The sequence below is a fragment of the Onychomys torridus genome, chromosome 22 (assembly GCF_903995425.1).
Source record: "Onychomys torridus chromosome 22, mOncTor1.1, whole genome shotgun sequence".
In the NCBI taxonomy this organism is placed as follows: domain Eukaryota; kingdom Metazoa; phylum Chordata; class Mammalia; order Rodentia; family Cricetidae; genus Onychomys; species Onychomys torridus.
The window spans coordinates 42121077-42139273 of NC_050464.1; the positions used below are offsets into that span (position 1 = coordinate 42121077).

Below are 18197 nucleotides of genomic sequence, written 5' to 3' on the forward strand. Positions count from 1 at the left end.
ACCAGGGACTGGTGAAATTTACTGTTTCTGAGAGAGTGACACAGGGTGCAGGTTGAGGCTGAGAATGCTCAGGATGAATGTGAGTGCCAGAAAATGGGGGATGAACAGAAAGAGAGGGAACTACAGCCTAGGCGCCAGCGGCTGCTTGCCCAGGATCATGTTTGCTGTGTGTCAGTCTCTGGCAAAATTAGAAAAGCAAGAGCAATGTGTGAAGTTAGATGTGGTGATTTACATTTGTCATCCCAGCACTTGGGAGGCTGAGGCAGGAGGGTTGCCAAAAGTTTGGGGACAGGAGGTGGGTGGGTATGGTGGTGGTGCATATCTTTGTTTGTTTCTTTGTTTTTCAAGACAGGGTTTCTTTCTGCATCAGTCCTGGCTGTCCTGGAACTCGCTTGCTTTGTAGACCAGGCTGGCCTCGAACTGGGAGATCCACTTGCCTCTGCCTCTTGAGTACTGGGATTAAAGGCGTGTGCCACCACGCCTTGCGTTTGGGAGGCAGAATATATATAAACATATATATATATATGTTTAAGGCATGGCTGGACACAAGCAGGCAGTGCTCTGGCCAGAGGCAGACAGCTCAGGACAGTACAAGGCAGAGAGAAGACACAGGTAAGCAAGCAGAGGCAGCAGCCAGGGCAGCCGTGGGAGCTCCTTTATATATATATATATATATATATATATATGAGGCACAGCTGGACACAAGCAGGCAGCGCCTCTGGCCAGAGGCAGAGGTCAGGGTTACATAATGAGACTGTCACAGAAAAAGGAAATGGAGCTGGACATAGACACCTGGCTAGATCCTATTTGTGTGACCCAGGACCAGAACCTGTGCTCAGCTTCATCAGTAACATCAGGACAACAGAATGATACCCACGGTTCCATGCCATTAAACACACCTGTGTCTGGCTATTGGAGCTGCTTCCGGAAACAAATGCTGGGACGCTTGATGGTCTGCACACTGCAAAGCCAGTGGTGGGACTGCAAGAGCAGCCTGTGACCTCCCAATGCCAGGGTTGGTACCTTGGGTCTTCAGGCAAGAGCCCACTCAGAACCACTGAGAAGGTGCTGGGGTTATCTGGGCATTAATAGTTATTACCTGAGGACTGGCTCCCTGGTGCATTCCTAACCTGCGCGTTCTAATGAAGTGGTTTCACTTTTCAAGACACAGCAGCGGCCAGCCTTCTGCTTCTTGGGAGAGCTGCGCCTAGACTAGCATGGATCTTGGTTGGGAAGCCCCACCCACTGGGTCCATCCCACTAGGCGCGTCCCAGAAAGACTTTTGTCCGCCTTCGGCCGCCTTCCAACGCTTGCCCGCTTCCGCCTTCGTCCACGTGGTCTGCATCGGGGGGTCCGCGGCGCCGTGAGTGGGGCCGGCGGGACATTCCACGCTCCGCACGCGCGCCGGCTGCGCGATCGCTAGGGCGGCGGGCGGAGGGCAGGGGCTGTAGGGGTAGCAGGGCAGCCTCGGATCAGGAGCGCCGCAGGGCCGGAGCTAAGAATTCAGGAAGACAGGGCAGGGGTGTCGGGGGTGCAGAGTTCGTCAGGGATCCGTGAGGTCGAGGGTCGGCGGCCGCCACCCCGCTGCGCATGGGCTTCCCCCGCCTGTGGGCCGCACTGCTGAGAGCCTGGGGACGGTGGACGGCGTGCCCTGGCCCGCGCGTGCCCGGGTAAAGACCCTGCGACCGGCGCTTCTGCCCTGAGCTCCCACGGCTGCCCTGGCTGCTGCCTCTGCTTGCTTACCTGTGTCTTCTCTCTGCCTTGAGACTCCACCGCTGCCCTGTACTGCCCTGAGCTGTCTGCCTCTGGCCAGAGGCGCTGCCTGCTTGTGTCCAGCTGTGCCTCAAACTCCACCCCCCGACTTGCCACCGTTTCCCAACCCCGGCCACTCTGTCACTGATGAGCCAGACTGGTCTGCCATTAGGCAGGGTCTGCAGAGACGGTTGAGGCAGGCAGAGCTGGGGCCCCCCATCAGGTTCTGCGGTTGTAGTATCTTTTACCCCCTTGGTCACTCATGCCTGTTTCCTCAGCCTGCCCCCTATGGCTGGAAACAAGGTGCCACCAGCGCTGGCTTCACACCAAGACAGGAAGGTCCGAGGTGGCTGGGTCTGGGAGGAGACGCAGCGTCCTCCCAAGAGGGTCAAGGGCGGTGAGGATGAAGAGCCTCCACGAAAGCTCCCAAAGCGCAAAATTGTGCTGCTCATGGCCTACTCTGGCAAGGGCTACCACGGCATGCAGGTGAGGAGGGCTGCGCCTAGCCGGCAACCTACCTGGGTCAGCTCCTGGTTCCCTGATGCTGCTCAGAGCGAGGCCATCCTAGGAAATAGCAAAAACTGAGTTCTCTCCATAGGAGACTTGGGCGATTGTCGTCCACTACGGTCAGGCCAGCTCGGTGGCCGAATCCCGTGTGACCTTGGGAGCAGTGACTCTTTATCGTTAGGATGGCACCTGTATAAGTGCCTACTGAACTATGACATGGGGCAGGTTACTGATGCTGAGAGTGGAGACCAGAGAGCTGGCAGGTACTATCTGTCCAGTACCCTGAGGGGCGGCTGAACTCTGCTGAAGAGCATTAGGGGCCCTGGGGCAAGCTGGCACCTAGGCTCTGTCTCTAACTCATGAACTTGACCTTCTGAAAGGGGCACTCACTGGCCAGTGTGGGAAGAATCGTCTTTCCTGTCACCTCTGCTGTTAACATTGCCCCCTCCCCCCCCCCCCCTTTTTTTTTTTTGGTTTGTTTTGTTTTTCAAGACAGGGTTTCTCTGTGTAACAGCCCTGGCTGTCCTGGAACTCAATCTATAGACCAGGCTGGCCTTGAATTCACAGAGATCCGCCTGCCTCTGCCTCCAGAGTGCTGGCATTGAAAGCGTGCACCACCACACCTGGCTTTAAAACAGATTTTAACCTTTATTTGTATTTTGTATATCTGGGTGTTTTGCCTGCCCATGTTCGTGCACTGCCCTCATAGGCCAAGAGAGGGTGTAGGGTCTCCAATTGTGAGCTGCCACCTGGGTGCTGAGAATCAAACCCAGGCCTCTAGAAGAGCAGCCAGTACTCTTAACCACTGAGCCATCTCTCTGATCCCTTTCCTCACTTTCTAAATCTTAATCTTGCCAGGCTGTGGTAGCAGATGACATTAATCCCAGCAGAGGCAGGCAGATCTCTGGGAGTTCAAGGCCAGCCTGGTCTCCAAATCGATTCCTGGACAGCCAGGGTTGTTACACAGAGAACCCTGTCTCAAAAAACAGAACAAAACAAAAAACACCACCAACAAAATACCCTAATCTTGAGCCGTAGGATGGAGTTCATTGCTGTGATGTGCCCAGCCAAAACAGTGGCTCCAAAGATATCACCTGGTCAGGCATGATAGTGATTTTGAGAATGAATGATTCTCAGCAGTGATACAAGTCATGTCCTGTTCTACTTTAGAAAGGATCCTGGGCTGACTGGTATGGTTGGGGCAAGAGGATTGCAAGTTCAAGGATAGTCTGAGCTAAGGAGTCAGATCATGTCTCTCTCCAGTAAAATAAACAAATAAATAAAAGGACTTAACAGTAATTTAACTTAAACTATGACATTGGTGAGAACACATAGACTATTCACTGCTCCTGGGGTGACTAGTCTGCTCTTTGGAGGGCAGTTCTGATTATGGAAGATTTATTTATTATGTATACAATGTTCTGCCTGCATGTATGCCTATGCCAGAAGAGGACACCAGATCTCATTATAGATAGTTGGGAGCCACCATGTGGTTACTAGGAATTGGAACTCAGGACCTCTGGAAGAGCAGCCAGTGCTTTTAACCTCTGAGCCATCTCTCCAGCCCGTAAAGTTTTTACTGTAGGCTGTCTGAAGAATTTTGTGCTTTCCTAGTAATATCCTGTTTGCCTCAGTTTCCCTACTAGGGAAATGACAAAGGTGCCTGGCTGAGTGGGGGTTGTGGTCACTTTTTGCTATAATCTTTTTATGTCATTTGGGAGGTGTCCCTGACTTCACAGTGAGTTTGGGGGTTGACTCCAGAGGCAGTGAGAGTATACTTTGAAAGGGTTTTTCTCATGTAGAAAGCTTGGTTGAGGTCTCACAGGCCTGTTTCTCTTGGGAAGGTTTTCTCTGAGAGCCAGGGATCCAGTTTGTTTTGGGGATTGGTAGGATGTGTCTGATTATGTCTGAGTTTGTGCAGTCACGCACACCCCGGACCATGGTTAGGGTAGGCTGAGAGGTGCAGCATTAGAGCTGGTTCCAGAAGTGATGCTCAGCTTCCTGGCATGCATATATCCCAAGAGCTCATGAAGACAGGATGTCCATTTTTTTCTTTAGAGGAATCTGGGGTCCTCTCAGTTCAGGACCATTGAAGATGATTTGGTATCTGCGCTAGTCCAGGCAGGTTGCATCCCTGAAAACCATGGCACAGACATGAGGAAGATGTCCTTCCAGCGATGTGCTCGCACAGACAAGGTATGTGTCCCATTTGCCTGCAGCTTTCACTGCCCTATCATCTCAGGGTCCATCTGTCAGAAGGGCTTCTAGCCAGGGGTCATGCCTGATGAGATATGATAGCAATGTTGATAATAGTGACATGGTTTGTGTTCTGTTTTACTTAGAAAATAAAAACTAAACATAGGTTGGTGGCACTTGTCTATCATGCCAGTATTTGAGGGAAAGAACACTTTGCTTAGTTGTAGGGAGGGCCAGGAGCACAGACTGCTGAGCTGGTGCTGGGTCCCAGGTGGGCTGCACAAGACCCTTGTCTTCACTGGCCTTTGCTTTCTTTGGATTGCTCTGTCTGAGGCCAAAGGCAGCAGCATGTAGCTTGTCTTTGCCTCACAGCCACGCATGATAGCCCCCCCCACAAAATAGACAGGATTATTATTAGGGTGACTGCACTTGTTTTGTTTAGGTGGGTGGATTTCCCCCCCTTAATTTTGGTTTTGATTTTTATTTATTTTTTTAATCTGAGACAACAAAAGAGATGATTTATTGGGTTGGAGAGAGGATTTAGCATTTAAGAGTACTTCGTGTTCTTCCAGAGGACTAGAATTTGGTTCCTAGCACCCATATCAGGTGGCTTACACCTCCCATAACTCTTAACTCCAGGGAACCCAATGCCTCTGACACTTTTGGGTACCTGTACACCTAATTCAATATTAAAAGAAGTGTATAAAGAATACACATAATTTAAAAATTAAAAAGATGATTTATTGGCCACAGCTCAGAACAAACAGAAGTAAGTAGTCTGGGATGCCACAGGTCCAGGGCAAAGACCAACACAGGCTGTTTTGGGTTCTAAACAAGGCAGGTCTCACAGGCTGTCTTTGCGATTGGATGGGGACGGAAGTTCTATGAACAGTAGCCTGTAGTGCAACAACTTACACCAGTGTCTCTGGCCTCTGGCATTTCTCATACCTGTCCCCACAGCCTTTGGGGACCCGTGTGCTTCTCTGCCCGTACATTTGCTTCTTCCTCTATGTACTCGTGACTGATTGCTGACAGAGCTAGGTCAGGGAATCCCAGCAGTCTGCACCATTTATCCGAACAGCCAAGATGTGTTTATTGCAACATACAGTCGGTGTGAGCATCTACCAATGGGACGTGTCTTCACTCTCCCTATGTGAGCACCAGGACCTTTTCTTGCTGTTGTTATGTGGAGTATGGGTGTGCATAGGTGGACGTCAGGACAAGTTTGAGTAGTCATTTCTGTCATAGGCTCTGGGGATCAGGTCATCAGGCTTGTATGGCAAATACGATTACCTACTCAGCCATCTCTCCTGCCTGAGTAAGAGGTCTTTGACAACATTGTGTACCCACATGATAAGCATATTGCCACAGTGGCTCATCCTACAGAAGAGGCTGCGTGTGGCTGATGGCCTAGCTTTTGTAGTCCAGATTGTGAGGCTGAGGCAGAAGGATTTCAAGTTTGAAGACAGCCTAGGCCACAGAGTTTAAGGCTTTACAGCAGGACTCTGTCTTAAAACAAACGAGACAAGAACACTGGGTCTCCTTGTCATCCCCTCAGAGGAGGGGTTGTGGGAAGACTGTTGAAAGTGTGAGGTCGGCTTGGTGTACACAGTGAGTTACGGGCCGGCTAAGGTTACGTGGGGAGACCCACTCCCAAACAAACAAATCACAACAAAAACAAGTGCAGTGAGGACAAGATGGTTCTGTGACTGCTTGTCGCCTGGGCAGGACCAGAATGGGGTGCTGCTGGCTGAGCTGGAGTGGTGGCTGCCTCTTCTGCCTCAGGACTGGGGTGTGAGGGTTGTGCTGGAAGATAAGACCCCTGGCCCATCTCTCCTCTGCTCTGTTTTCTTTGCAGGGTGTGTCTGCAGCTGGGCAGGTGGTATCCCTCAAGGTGTGGCTAATTGACGACATTCTGGACAAGATCAACAGCCACCTTCCATCCCACATTCGGATTCTGGGTAAGCGTCCCTGTGCTTGCACTGCCACTGGCCAAGTCCTTTGGGAGTGAAGTGGGGAACCTTGCAGGTGCTCGGCAGGTACTGGGGAGCTGTTCAGTGGGGCTCCCTCAGGATTAGCTAGTTGAGCACACAGTTCCATGGTCTTTGGCTCTACTGCTCTGATAATCTGTGGGTACTTTTCTCATAAAGTGATGGTTGTGAGCATGTAGACAGATGGTTAAAACAAGGCCAGCGGTGCTCTTTTATAATAGGACAGGCAAATGGACTTAGAGAACCTGGAGCCTCATGCTTGTTCCAAGCCGTAATTTTTTGTGATTATTCATTTTGTTTCACATGCATTGGTGTTTTGCCTGCATGTATGTCTGTATAAGGGTATCAGATCCCCTAGAACTGGAGATACAAACAGCTATGATCTGACATGTGGGTGCTGGGAAATGAACCCAAGTCCTCTGGAAGAGCAGCCATTGCTCTTTTTTGTTTGTTTTCTTGGGACAGGGTTTCTCTGTGTAGTTCTGGTGCCTGTCCTGGATCTCACGCTGTAGCCCAGGCTGGCCTCAAACTCACAGAGATCTGCCTGGCTCTGCCTCCTGAGTGCTGGGATTGAAGGCGTGTGCCACCACAGCCCGGCTCTACAGCCAGTGCTCTTAACTGCTGAGCCATCTCCACAGGCACCCACGCCCACTTTAACTTCTTTTAAATTTGTTTTGTTTGAGACAGGGTCTTTCTACATAGCCCTGGTGGCACTATGTAAACTAGGCTGGCCTTGAGTCTGCTAGTGCTGGGATTAAAGGTTTGCACCATCACACCTGCCTTTAAAAAGTTTTTAAAAAGTTATTTTTTGTTGGTAATGCCAGGGCTTAAATCCACGGACTTGTACATGCCAGTCAATTTTTTCCCACCTTTTCATTTTCTCTCTCCCTACTCTCCTTTTAGATAGGGTCTCACTGTGTGGTCCTGGTTGGCCTGGAACTCTGCTATGTAGACAGACTGACTGTGAACTCACAGAGATCTGCCTCCTGAGTGCTGGGGTTAAAACACTTAGTACCAGTAAAGTTTTGTCTCTGAGCTGCGCTCCCTAGCCCACTTCCTTAAAAAAAAAAAAAAGAAAAAAACAAAACAAAACAAAACAAAACGCTGTGCTAGACTGTGCTGAGAACAGTGAGTTCTTGTCCATCCTGGGCCAGAGTAAAACTCTCTCAACAATAAAGTGAAATCTAAGTGAGTAATATATAAATAAATAAGATGGCCTTTAAAGGGTCTTGCTGTTACATCCAGGGCGTTCTTCATCTTGTGGTTGGTCTTCTTGCCTCACCCTGAATGCTGGGTTTTATGTGTGCACTACCATGTTTGGCTAGTAGAGTACACTTTTATTTGGTTTAGTCTTTTTCTGACCTACAAGGACAGTTTCATCCAAGAACCCCCCGAGTAAACTCATTGAAAGTCACTTTTGATCACCTTTGATGTGTCTTGCTATTCATGTCCAGGAAGAATATTCAATGAATCACCTCTAGTTTGGTGGTGTCTATTTATTTATTTTTTTGTCTTGTTTTTCTGTTTGTTTTCAAGACAGAGTTTCTCTGTATAGCTCTCTCTGGCTGTCCTAGAATTTACACTGTAGACCAGGCTGGCCTTGAACTCAGAGATCTGCCTGCCTCTGCAAGTACCACCACCTCCCAGCTTTGTTTTGTTTCTTGAAACAAGAGTTTCACTATGTGGCCTTGGCTGTCTTAGAATTCACTATATAGACCAGGCCAGCCTCTACCTCCTGAGTGTGGGTTAAAGGCATTTGCCGTTGTGCTCAGCCCAAGTATTTTTTTTAATTGTTGAGAATTTCTTACATGCATATCAAGTGTTTTGATCATAATCTTCCCCGATTCTCTCCCTTCCAATTCTTCTCTCCTCTCCTCCTCCATAGCACTTTCTCTTCCCTCTTAGTGCTACTTATATGTGCATTCATGGAGGACCATCTCCTGGAGCATGGGTAGCCTCGCAGGGGCTGTATACCTAAAGAAAACCAACTCTTGCTGGGTGGTGGTGGCGGCGCACACCTGTAATCCCAGCACTCGGGAGGCAGAGGCAGGTGGAACTCTGTGAGTTCGAGGCCAGCCTGGTCTACAGAGCTAGTCCAGGAAAGGCACAAAGCTACAGAGAAACCCTGTCTTGAAAAACCAAAAAAAAAAAAAAAAAAAAAGAAAACCAACTCTCTTTGCCCAGCAGCCATAAATTGCCAATAGCTCTTCAGCTAGGGGTGAGAACCTCCAGTTTTGCCCAGTAGGTAGCATTTTCTGGGTTTTGAAATCTGCTGCTGTATCTGTAGAAAGATTTAGCATTCTAGGTCCTGTTACCTCCTTCGGATGGCTCCTGACTCAAGGCCTGGTCAAAAGCTGCCACATATTTATAAGCTGGTCTTGACATGTTTGCCAACTCCAGTCTCGGCAGACCCTTAGGTTTTTGTCATTTGGGTTTGTTTCATTCTGGGTTTCAGCACTGTGTGGATTCTGAGTTCAGAGTCAGAACTGGGTACCTGTCCTGGACAAGCAGTGCCAGAATCATGCTGTCAGGATGTAACACCTTGGAAGCATTTCTGCTCACCTGGGTTTCTTACATGCTGCCCTGTAGGACTGAAGAGGGTCACGGGCGGGTTCAACTCCAAGAACAAGTGTGATGCCAGGACCTACTGCTACATGCTACCCACCTTTGCCTTTGCTCACAAAGACCGGGATGTACAGGATGAGAGTTATCGCTTGAGTGCAGAGACCTTGCAGCAGGTCAACCGACTTCTGGCCTGCTACAAGGGCACCCATAACTTCCACAACTTTACCTCACAGAAGGGGCCCAGAGAGCCCAGTGCACGCCGCTACATTCTGGAAATGTACTGTGAGGAGCCCTTTGTACGAGAGGGCCTGGAGTTTGCTGTGATCAAGGTGAAGGGCCAGAGCTTCATGATGCACCAGATCCGGAAGATGGTTGGCCTTGTGGTAGCCATTGTGAAGGGTTATGCCCCTGAGAGTGTGCTGGAGCGCAGCTGGGGCGAGGAGAAGGTGGATGTGCCGAAGGCGCCAGGTCTTGGCCTCGTCCTGGAGAGGGTACACTTTGAGAAGTACAATCAGCGCTTTGGTAGTGATGGGCTGCATGAGCCCCTGGACTGGGCACAGGAGGAAGGGAAGGTGGCTGCTTTCAAGGAGCAATACATCTATCCCACCATTGTCAGCACTGAACGGGATGAGCGGTCCATGGCCCAGTGGCTTAGCACTCTGCCTATCCACAACTTCAGTGCCACTGCACTTGGTGCAGCTGGCACAGGTGCCAAGGTAGGAACCCGGGCTACAGTGTGCATATGTGTACATACTAGGGCTGGGTGGGCTGGGTAAACACTTGTTTTCGGCCCCCGTTGTAGATAACAAGCTGAGTTCCAGAGACTCTCCAAAGTCACACAGCCCCCGCAGGAGTGGGGATTATATGGTCACTGGGCTACCTCCTGCTCCTGCCCCACCCCGAGATCTCGGCTGCTTGCTGAGGCTGTTGTTGACCTAGAACACCCCAGCTGTCCTCTATGCAAGCTTACTCGCGGGCTGGCATTGGGCTGAAGCTGCTGAGCAGTCTGTCTGGTCACAACTAAAGGTATAGGCTGCGTGTGCCTGCCTGTTCAGCTGCAGTCTGTTCCCGTGCCTCCAATGGCCTTCCCTCTACTCGGGTGGCTTTGCTCAGCCCAAGCACTTGGCACTGTGCCCAGGATTCTATTGTTTCCCTCTGTGTGCCCCACACATGGGAGTGCCTACGAGTTGGGTCTCACAGGCCTTCTCCAGTCTGCACCCTTTCCTACAGGTCCCCAGTTCCCTGGAGGGCAGCGAAGGGGATGGAGACACTGACTGACACTGCAGCTGCTGCCGCTGCTGCGGGGGTTGAGTGGAGTCTGCACTTGCTGCCTCGCGGGACAGGGAAGCCAAGAATTCTGGGGCCAGCTTGTGGATGGAGCCTGGCTTCATAACCTCAGGATATTAAATTCTCATCCCAGGAATCAGCCGCCTCCTTTAGCCCATGCATTGTGTGTATACACTTAGCACGAAAGGACACTTTTTTAAAAAAGAAGTGATTTTTCTTATTAAATATGTTTTGCTTAGTGAATTATTCTTCTCCTCCTTTTTTGGTTGTGAGATGAGTGAGACACTGCTGTGTTAGGGATAGCTGAAGGGCACAAAGGGTCGGCATGGGGGAGTGGTTGACAGGGCATTCGGTAGATGTAGGTGAGTGCTCCCAGCGGCCAGCTGTGCCCTCTTTCTTCTATCCTGGCCTCTTTCAGTCCAGTCCAGTCTTCTCTGAAGTGGCTACATTGGTAACGTGGGCTCTTGGCTGTCATTTCATGCTACTTACTCTTGAGCTATGAAGAGATCCCAAGTGGGGCTGTGCTTCAGCAGCCCCCCTTCCACGCCCTGGCGTTCCTCCTTTCTTCAGCTGCATGGCTGTTCATGTCCCTCCGCAGGCAGTGGCTCCCACCTGAGCAGTGGAGCTGTGAAGTGAAACTTCGAACCTTCCACTTTCTGGCCTCAGGACACTCCTGTCCATTCTGTCTCTGAGACTCCAACACAGATTTGGAAGCCTAACCTCCACCTGCCTGCACAGAGCTTGGGTCTGGAGCTTATCCCTCCTCACTGCACACCCACTGCCTCAGTATTAGACTTGGAACGTCCCCTTCAGCCAGCCCAGTGTGACCCTCCCAGAACATCTCTTGCCTTTTCTGGGTGAGGCATTCTCAAATTTCCAGCACATTCAGCCCTTCGACCTGCACAGATGTCTTCATCCTACAACCTGAGTTTTTTGTTATTTGGCATGGCAAGCAAGCAGTTATGCCTGGTGAGGTGGGATGTCTTAACAGTTAGGAGCACTTTTCTTGCAGAGGACCTGGGTTTGATTTCCAGTACTCAAATGGTAGCTCACAACTATCTGTAACTCCAGTTCCAGAGGATCCAACAGGCTTCAGGCAGGCAGGCAAGCAAAGCATTTATACACAAGAAGTAAAACAGATAAAAATTTTTTTTTCAAGACAGGGTTTCTCTGTGTAGTTTTGGTGCCTGTCCTGGATCTCGTTCTGTAGAATAGGCGGACCTCAAACTCACAGAGAGATCTGCCTGGCTCTGTCAGGGATCAAAGGTGTGCCACCACTGCCCAGCTAAAAAAATTTTTTAAAATTTATTTTAGGGGTTGGTGAGATGGCTCAGCAGTTACAAGCTCCTGCCATTCTTGCAGAGAACTTACAATTTCCAGCATCCCTGTTGAGCAGCTTATATCTGCCTATAACTCTAGCTCCAGATGACTCAGCCCCCACCACCTTCTGGTCTCTGAGGGCACTGCATTCATGTATACATACCCACACATAAGACACACATGCTACACATCTAATTGAAAAATAGAATCTTTAATCCCAGCACTCGGTAGTCAGAGGCAGGCAGATCTCTGTGAGTTTGAGGTCATCCTGGTCTAGAGTGAATTCCAGAAGAGCCAGGCTGAAACGCTGTCTGGGAAAACAAAAAAAAAAGTGTGTGTGTATGTACACGTACATGTACGCTCCCTGATGTAGGTGCTACGCTTTCCACAAGAGCAATAGTGCTCAGTCCCTTTGTTAGTGTTTTTTGAGCTGAGGATTGAACCCAGGGCCTTGTGCTTGCTAGGCAAGCACTCTACCACTGAGCTAAATCCCCAACCTTAGTTTTTTGTTTTTTAAATTATTCTATTATTTTTATTTTTTATTTTGTGTGTGTGTGTGTGTGTGTGTGTGTGTGTGTGTGTGTGATGTGATGTGTATGCCTATGCAAGCCAGAAGAGGATGTCAGATCTCTTGCAACTTATTTACAAATTGTTGTGGACTACCTGATGTGGGTTCTGGGAACTGAATTCAGGTCATCCCAAAGAGCCCCAAATTCCCTTAACCACTAAGCCATCTTTCCAGCTGCCCCAACTCCTTCTTGGGTTTTTAAAAAGATAATTTATTACTGCTGGGCGGTGGTGGTGCACGCCTGTAATCCCAGCACTTGGGAGGCAGAGGCAGGTGGATCTCTAAGTTTGAGGCCAGCCTGGTCTACAAAGCGAGTTCCAGGACAGGCTCCAAAGCTACAGAGAAACCCTGCCTCGAGAAAAAAAAAAAAAAAAAAAAAAGATAATTTATTATTTGGCATTTTCATGCATGTATATTTTGATTCATTCACCTTCCTTTACTTTTATCTTCTACCACTCCCTCTGGATCCTTCTTCCTAACACATTTCCCTCCTGTTTTTGTGAGACAGGGTCTCATCGTGCTGTGTGCATGAGGCTAGCTCTGAATCCCACATCTTCCTGCTTGAGGCTCTCAAGTGCTGGTATTACACTGAGTGGTTCTCAACTTTCCTAACTTCCACCCTTTTATACAGTTCCTCATGTTGTGGTTGCCCCCCAACCATAAAATTATTTTGTTGCTACTTCATAACTGTAATTTTGCTATTGTTATGAATCATAATGTTAATATCTGATATACAAAATATCTTACATGCTACCCCAAGGGGGTTATGATCCACAAGTTGAGAACCACTGGATTACCAGTTTGTGCCACCATGCTTGAATAATTTCTTTTTCTTTCTTTCTTTTTTTTAAAAGATTTATTTATTTATTATGTATACAGAAGCGTGTGCCAGATCTCATTAGAGTTGTGAGCCACCATGTGGGCGCTGGGAATTGAACTCAGGACCTCTGAAAGAGCAGTCAGTGCTCTTAACCTCTGAGCCATCTCTCCAGCCCCTCTTTTTCTTTTTAAAAAATGTGGATCTCTGTGAGTTCAAGGCCAGTCTGGGCTACAAAGTGAGTTCCAGGAAAGGCGCCAAAACTACACAGTGAAACCCTGTCTCGAAAAACAAAAAACAAAACCAAAAAAACCCAAAACTATATATATATATATATATACATATTCTTTCAAAAAGTACTGCCTTTTAAAAATAGCCTTGTTTCACTTGGGAGGCGGAAGAAGGCGGATCTCTGTGAGTTCAAAGCCACCCTGGTCTACAGAGTGAGTTCCAGGACAGCCAGGGCTGTTACACAGAGAAACACTATCTGAAACCCCCCCCCCCCCCCCCAAAAAAAAAAAGAAAGAAAGAAGTCTCATTCCTTAGTTCTGGTTGGTCCCAAATTTGCTCCGCAATCCTACTTTGCTTGGTCGCGGTTTTCACGTGCATTTCTCTGATGCCTAATGATGCTGGATGTATTTCCACATTTCTGCTCACCTCATCTCAGCCTCCTTTCTTTTCTTTTCTTTCTTTGGTTTTTCGAGATAGGGTTTCTTTGTGTAGCTCTGTGGTAGCCCAGGTTAGCCTCGAACTCACAGAGATCCGCCTGGCTCTGCCTCCGGAGTGCTGGGATTAAAGGCGTGCGCCACCACCGCCCAGCTCAGCCTCCTTTCTATGAACCACAGCAATATTCGGGTTTTGGGCCTTGGGGCTAGTCCCCTAGTCCCCAGGAAGATTCAGAGGACGCAATCTGGTCTGCCGAACTTTTCCTAACCAGTCTTGGGCTCACAGACGGGTGAGTCCCTAGGCTGCCTAACTGAGGGAAACGGGTTCAGCGTCATACTGCGAGGCGACGCCCCGAGTTTGCCCGAGTGTCCCCGAGCCTTGAGGCTCCGCCTCGAACTGATGAGGCCACGCCCTGAGCCTGCCCGAACTTCCCCGAGCCTTGAGGCTCCGCCTCGTGCAGATGAGGCCACGCCCTGAGCCTGCCCGAACTTCCCCGAGCCTTGAGGCTCCGCCTCGTATGATCGAGGCCACGCCCCAGCCCAACTCCCGTAGATGAGACCTTTCAGAGGCGACTGTGAGGTGGTCCTCAGCTCTCCGGATCCCGCCCCAGACCCACCCGACGCTCCGCCTGCATATAGCCCCGCCCCTTGCCTCGGCCATCAGGAGCATTTCGACTTCAGGCGACCTCGCGCGGATGTGACCGGCGTTGCAGGACAGCTACCGATAGTCCCTCGCCGCTTGCCGTAGCCCCGGCGCTGCCGCTTCCTGCGCCCGTGGACCCGGATGCGCCGAGCGGCGGCGGCGCGCTCGAGCCTCCCGGCTGTCCGGACGCGGCGGAGCGCGGCTCGAGGTGTAGGGTGAACGGAACGGCGACAGCGGGGTGAGAGGCCGGGCTGGTAGGCAGCCTGTGGCGGTGGCGTGCCGGGCGGACGCCTTCCGCGGTGCTGCGGCCCGCGTCGCGTCAGGCCCAGGCCGCGGCGGCGCTTTGTCGTAGGCGGGCGGGGCCGAGGGGCTGGGCGGCGCGGAGAGGGACCGGTGGCCGGGCTTGGCGCGTGGCCCGGCCTCGGGAAGGCCCTTCCCTCGTCTGCACTCCCGCGTGCCGCTTCTCGGCAGGCGCGCGGCCGCTTCGGAGCGGTCGGGAAGGCGGGGCTCCTAACGCCCGCGGCACCGTTGGTCGGCGGTGCGCGGCTTCCTTCGCCGCATCGAGCTGGGAGCTGAGGTAGAGCGGGAAGGACGCCGGGGACCCGGGAGCTCCCCCGGGCCGGGGACCCGAGGTGCACCATCAGCCTCCGAGCCGCCGTCTCCGCAGGTCTGTCCCCAGGTCTAGTACCTGGAGAGCACCGCGACTTTGAATTGGGAGTTGCTCTCACCCCTGGCAGGATGTTTGCGTTCTGTGTGTTCTGGATTTTACGTGTGACAAAACGGTGCTTGTTTTGTTTTGTTTTTTGGTTTTTTAGGACACAGTATCACCGGGGTAGCCCTGGCTGGCCGTGGTTCTTGTACCTGTGTGTGTGTGTGTGTGTGTGTGTGTGTGTGTGTGTGTGTGATTTGCACATCATGAATAGCCAGGAAAGGCAAACTACATGTTAACTTTAAAAATTTCTGTTTACTTACTTAGAATTTTTTTTTTTCTCATGGAAATCCGAGTCAGTCTGGATGGAACTCACTAAGTAGCCCTAGCTGGCTTGTAATTCTTAGCAATCAAGCTGCCTAAGCCGCGGTACTGGGGTTACAGGTGTGAACCATCATACTTGGCTGTTTTATTTGCTTATTTTTAAGGTGAACCTTTGTGCCCCAGGCTTGCCGCTGGACTTTTGGTCATCTCTTCTCCACTGATTAGGCTCCACTGTTTCTGAAGTCTTTGTTATGGTTGTCCATGACATTTTTTTTTTTTAATTTGTGTGTGTTCCTGTGTATGTCTGCTGTGTGTGAGTGCCTGATCTTCTGGTGGTTGTGAGCTACCCAGCATGGGTGCTGGAATTCAAACTCTCTGGAAGAGGAGCATGTACTCTTGACCCCTGAACCGTCTCTTCAACCCTTGTTTATTTTATGTATATAGGTGTTTTGCCTACATGTATATCTCTGTACCACTTGATTGCCTGGTACCCTCAGATGCCAGAAGAGGGAATCAGATACCCTGGAACTGGAGTTACAGAGGATTGTAAATTAGCATGTGGGTGTTAGGAATTGAACCTAGGTCCTCTGGAAGAACATCCAGTGCTCTTAACTGCTGAGCCATCTTTCCAGCCCCTGTCCATGAGTTTCTTGAGATTGTTAAAAGCAAACAAGTGAAAGCATTGTCTTTTTTATTTTTATTTATTTTTGGTCAGTTAGCCATGACTGGCCTTGAACACTATATAGACCTGTCTGGGCTTGAACTTGTGATCCTCCTGCCTCTGTCTTCTGAGTGCTTCCATTGCAGGCATGTGCCACCATACTTGGCTGAAAGCGTTATTTTAAATATGTTTAATCTTTCTGAATGTGTATGGTACTGGGGATCAGCCTGCTCATGCTAAGCAAGCACTTAACCATTGAGTTATATCCCTAACCCTTATGCTTAAACATTGAATTTTTTTTTTAACACCCTTAGGTAGAGGTAATGTTTTTGGTGTCTGTCAAATGACTTATTTGGGATTGGAAAGGGCTCTTGAGCATTTTTCTCAGGGAATGAAGGCAGACTACATTTGTGAGAGAGTTTTAAAATGTGAGGGTACTTTGTTGGGGTGGGAAGAGTATAGTCGTCTTGTGTGGCTGGACCTCAGTGATTGGGTGATACAAGGCCTTTTAGTCTAGCTGCCACTGCACTGCTTCTGGGTTCTGGTTCTTACTGAGTTGTCTTCATGTAAGACAGAGACCAAACCAATACCGGTCATACCCTGCTAACCCCAAAACCTGCTCTGTGTGGGCCAATGTCCACATAGTGAGACCATGTCTCAAAGAAAATAAATAAATGGATCATTGGGGACATGTACATTTAAATTTTGGTTAGATGTGGTCTCATCCTAGTTAAAGTGGCAGTTAACAAAAAGACAATAACATGTTGGTAAGGTTATGGAAAAGGAAACTGTGGTATGTAGTTGAGGGGAATGTAAATTATACTGTCAAAATGGACCCAGAATGGGAGAACCTCAAAAACTAAAAAAATGGGACTACTTGTGACCCAGAGTCCCACTCCTGGGTATATATCCAAAGGAATTTACAGTCAGCATACAGAAGAGACACCTGCACAGCTGTGTTTCTTCCAGCACCGTTCATAACAGCTAAGATAGGGGACTCAGCCTAGGTGCCTGTCTGGGAGTGAGTAGGAAAGAATATGATGTGTGTGTACACACACATGCGCGCGCGCGCGCGCACACACACACACACACACACACACACACACACTGGAGGATTCTGGGAATGAGTGAGAAAGAATGTAATGTATAGACACATACAATGGGGGACTCAGTTCTAAAGACACATTATTTTGTATGGAGTTAGAGACATTATGTAAAGTGAAATAAGTCTTTTGTGGTTGCTGTGAGGAAATATCAGACAGAAGTAACCTGAGAAGATAATTTTTTTTAAAGATATGTATACAATGTCCTGCCTGCGTGTATACCTGAAGGCCAGAAGAGGGCACCAGATCTCATTATTGACGGTTGTGAGTGACCATGTGGTTGCTGGGAATTGAACTCAGGACCTCAGGAAGAACAGCCAGTGCTCTTAACCTCTGAGCCATCTCTCCAGCCCCCTGAGAAGAGAATTTTATCTTGATTAACAGTGTAGAAGATACAGTCATGGTGACTGGAAGGGCTAACTGGAAGGGCTTGGTCTGTGGTGGTTGTAACACATGGTGTACATTGTTCACATCTCAGTGGATCAGGTAGCAGAAAGCTTGGTCTGTAATTAGAAGTGGAGAGAGAGATCACCTTCAAGGGCTATTCCAGCAATCTTCTACTGCTAGCTAGGTCATACTTCCTGAAGATTCTAAAACCTAAAACAGTGCCACCAGTTGGAGACCAAATGTTCATCAAACATATGAGTGTGGAGGATGTTTTAATATTCAAACAGTAACATTCTGCCACTGGACTTGGGACATTTCATAATGCAGGATGTTTTCACTCTGACTGTACAAGTCCCCATGGGCTTAACCATCCCAGTACTGTTTAAAAAAGAGTGTTTTGAGACTTAAGTAAGGCAAACTCATAGCTGTGAACCCTTGTTAAAAACAAAACAAAAAATGTTAAGTACTTCCAATATACACCGAGTGAACATTGCTACTAAAGTGGAGGAATGGGAAGATGGCAAAGAGAGATTAGACTAAGACAAGACTGAAGCCCAGCAGAGCAAATACCAAACCTGTAGCTTCATATCCAGCATCTGGGGCTTGTGGTGTCATGTGGGCTTCAACAGGCTTGGTCAGCCTTACAGCATGTATGGACTCTTTCTTGGGCCAGCTCCATTTGATGGCTGCAGCTTTCCTTGGAAAGTGTCCCACGTTCTGGGCATCTCTAACATTCTGGAATTGCTTTTGCAACTTAGACTT

The 18197-nt window shown here is 49.4% G+C and overlaps 2 protein-coding genes across 12 annotated transcripts in view; both read left to right on the plus strand.

The window, feature by feature from the left end:
* Positions 1–1306: 1306 nt before the first annotated feature.
* Pus1 (pseudouridine synthase 1) lies at positions 1307–10544 on the plus strand. 4 transcript variants are annotated; one of them, XM_036172693.1, is made up of 6 exons: positions 1307–1363; positions 2031–2238; positions 4318–4455; positions 6314–6416; positions 9036–9727; positions 10242–10544. In XM_036172693.1, exons 2-6 carry the CDS (start codon positions 2041–2043, stop codon positions 10287–10289), a joined length of 1179 nt encoding a protein of 392 aa, XP_036028586.1. In that variant the 5' UTR covers positions 1307–1363; positions 2031–2040; the 3' UTR covers positions 10290–10544. The 4 variants fall into 4 exon arrangements, with proteins under 4 accessions (XP_036028586.1, XP_036028588.1, XP_036028585.1 ...); XM_036172692.1 differs by having other exon boundaries at positions 1329–1670; XM_036172695.1 differs by lacking the exon at positions 4318–4455.
* Positions 10545–14376: 3832 nt separating this feature from the next.
* Positions 14377–18197, plus strand: part of Ep400 (E1A binding protein p400) — a 106290-nt gene continuing 102469 nt past the window's right edge. For 3 of the 8 annotated variants that reach the window (XM_036172205.1, XM_036172200.1, XM_036172207.1), the window contains exon 1: positions 14377–14549. The gene's annotated coding sequence lies outside the window, so the exon portion shown is untranslated. The other 5 variants (XM_036172204.1, XM_036172203.1, XM_036172202.1 and 2 more) reach the window with 2 other exon arrangements.

What these genes read in the sequence shown, in the direction of transcription:
- Pus1 (XM_036172692.1), top strand. Translation starts at nt 1,591, where the DNA reads ATGGGCTTCCCCCGCCTGTGGGCCGCACTGCTGAGAGCCTGGGGACGG. An exon ending in CCTGGCCCGCGCGTGCCCGG is followed by an intron (nt 1,671 to 2,030) that starts GTAAAGACCCTG and finishes CTGTTTCCTCAG; the next exon opens with CCTGCCCCCTATGGCTGGAA. An exon ending in GATGTGCTCGCACAGACAAG is followed by an intron (nt 4,456 to 6,313) that starts GTATGTGTCCCA and finishes TTTTCTTTGCAG; the next exon opens with GGTGTGTCTGCAGCTGGGCA.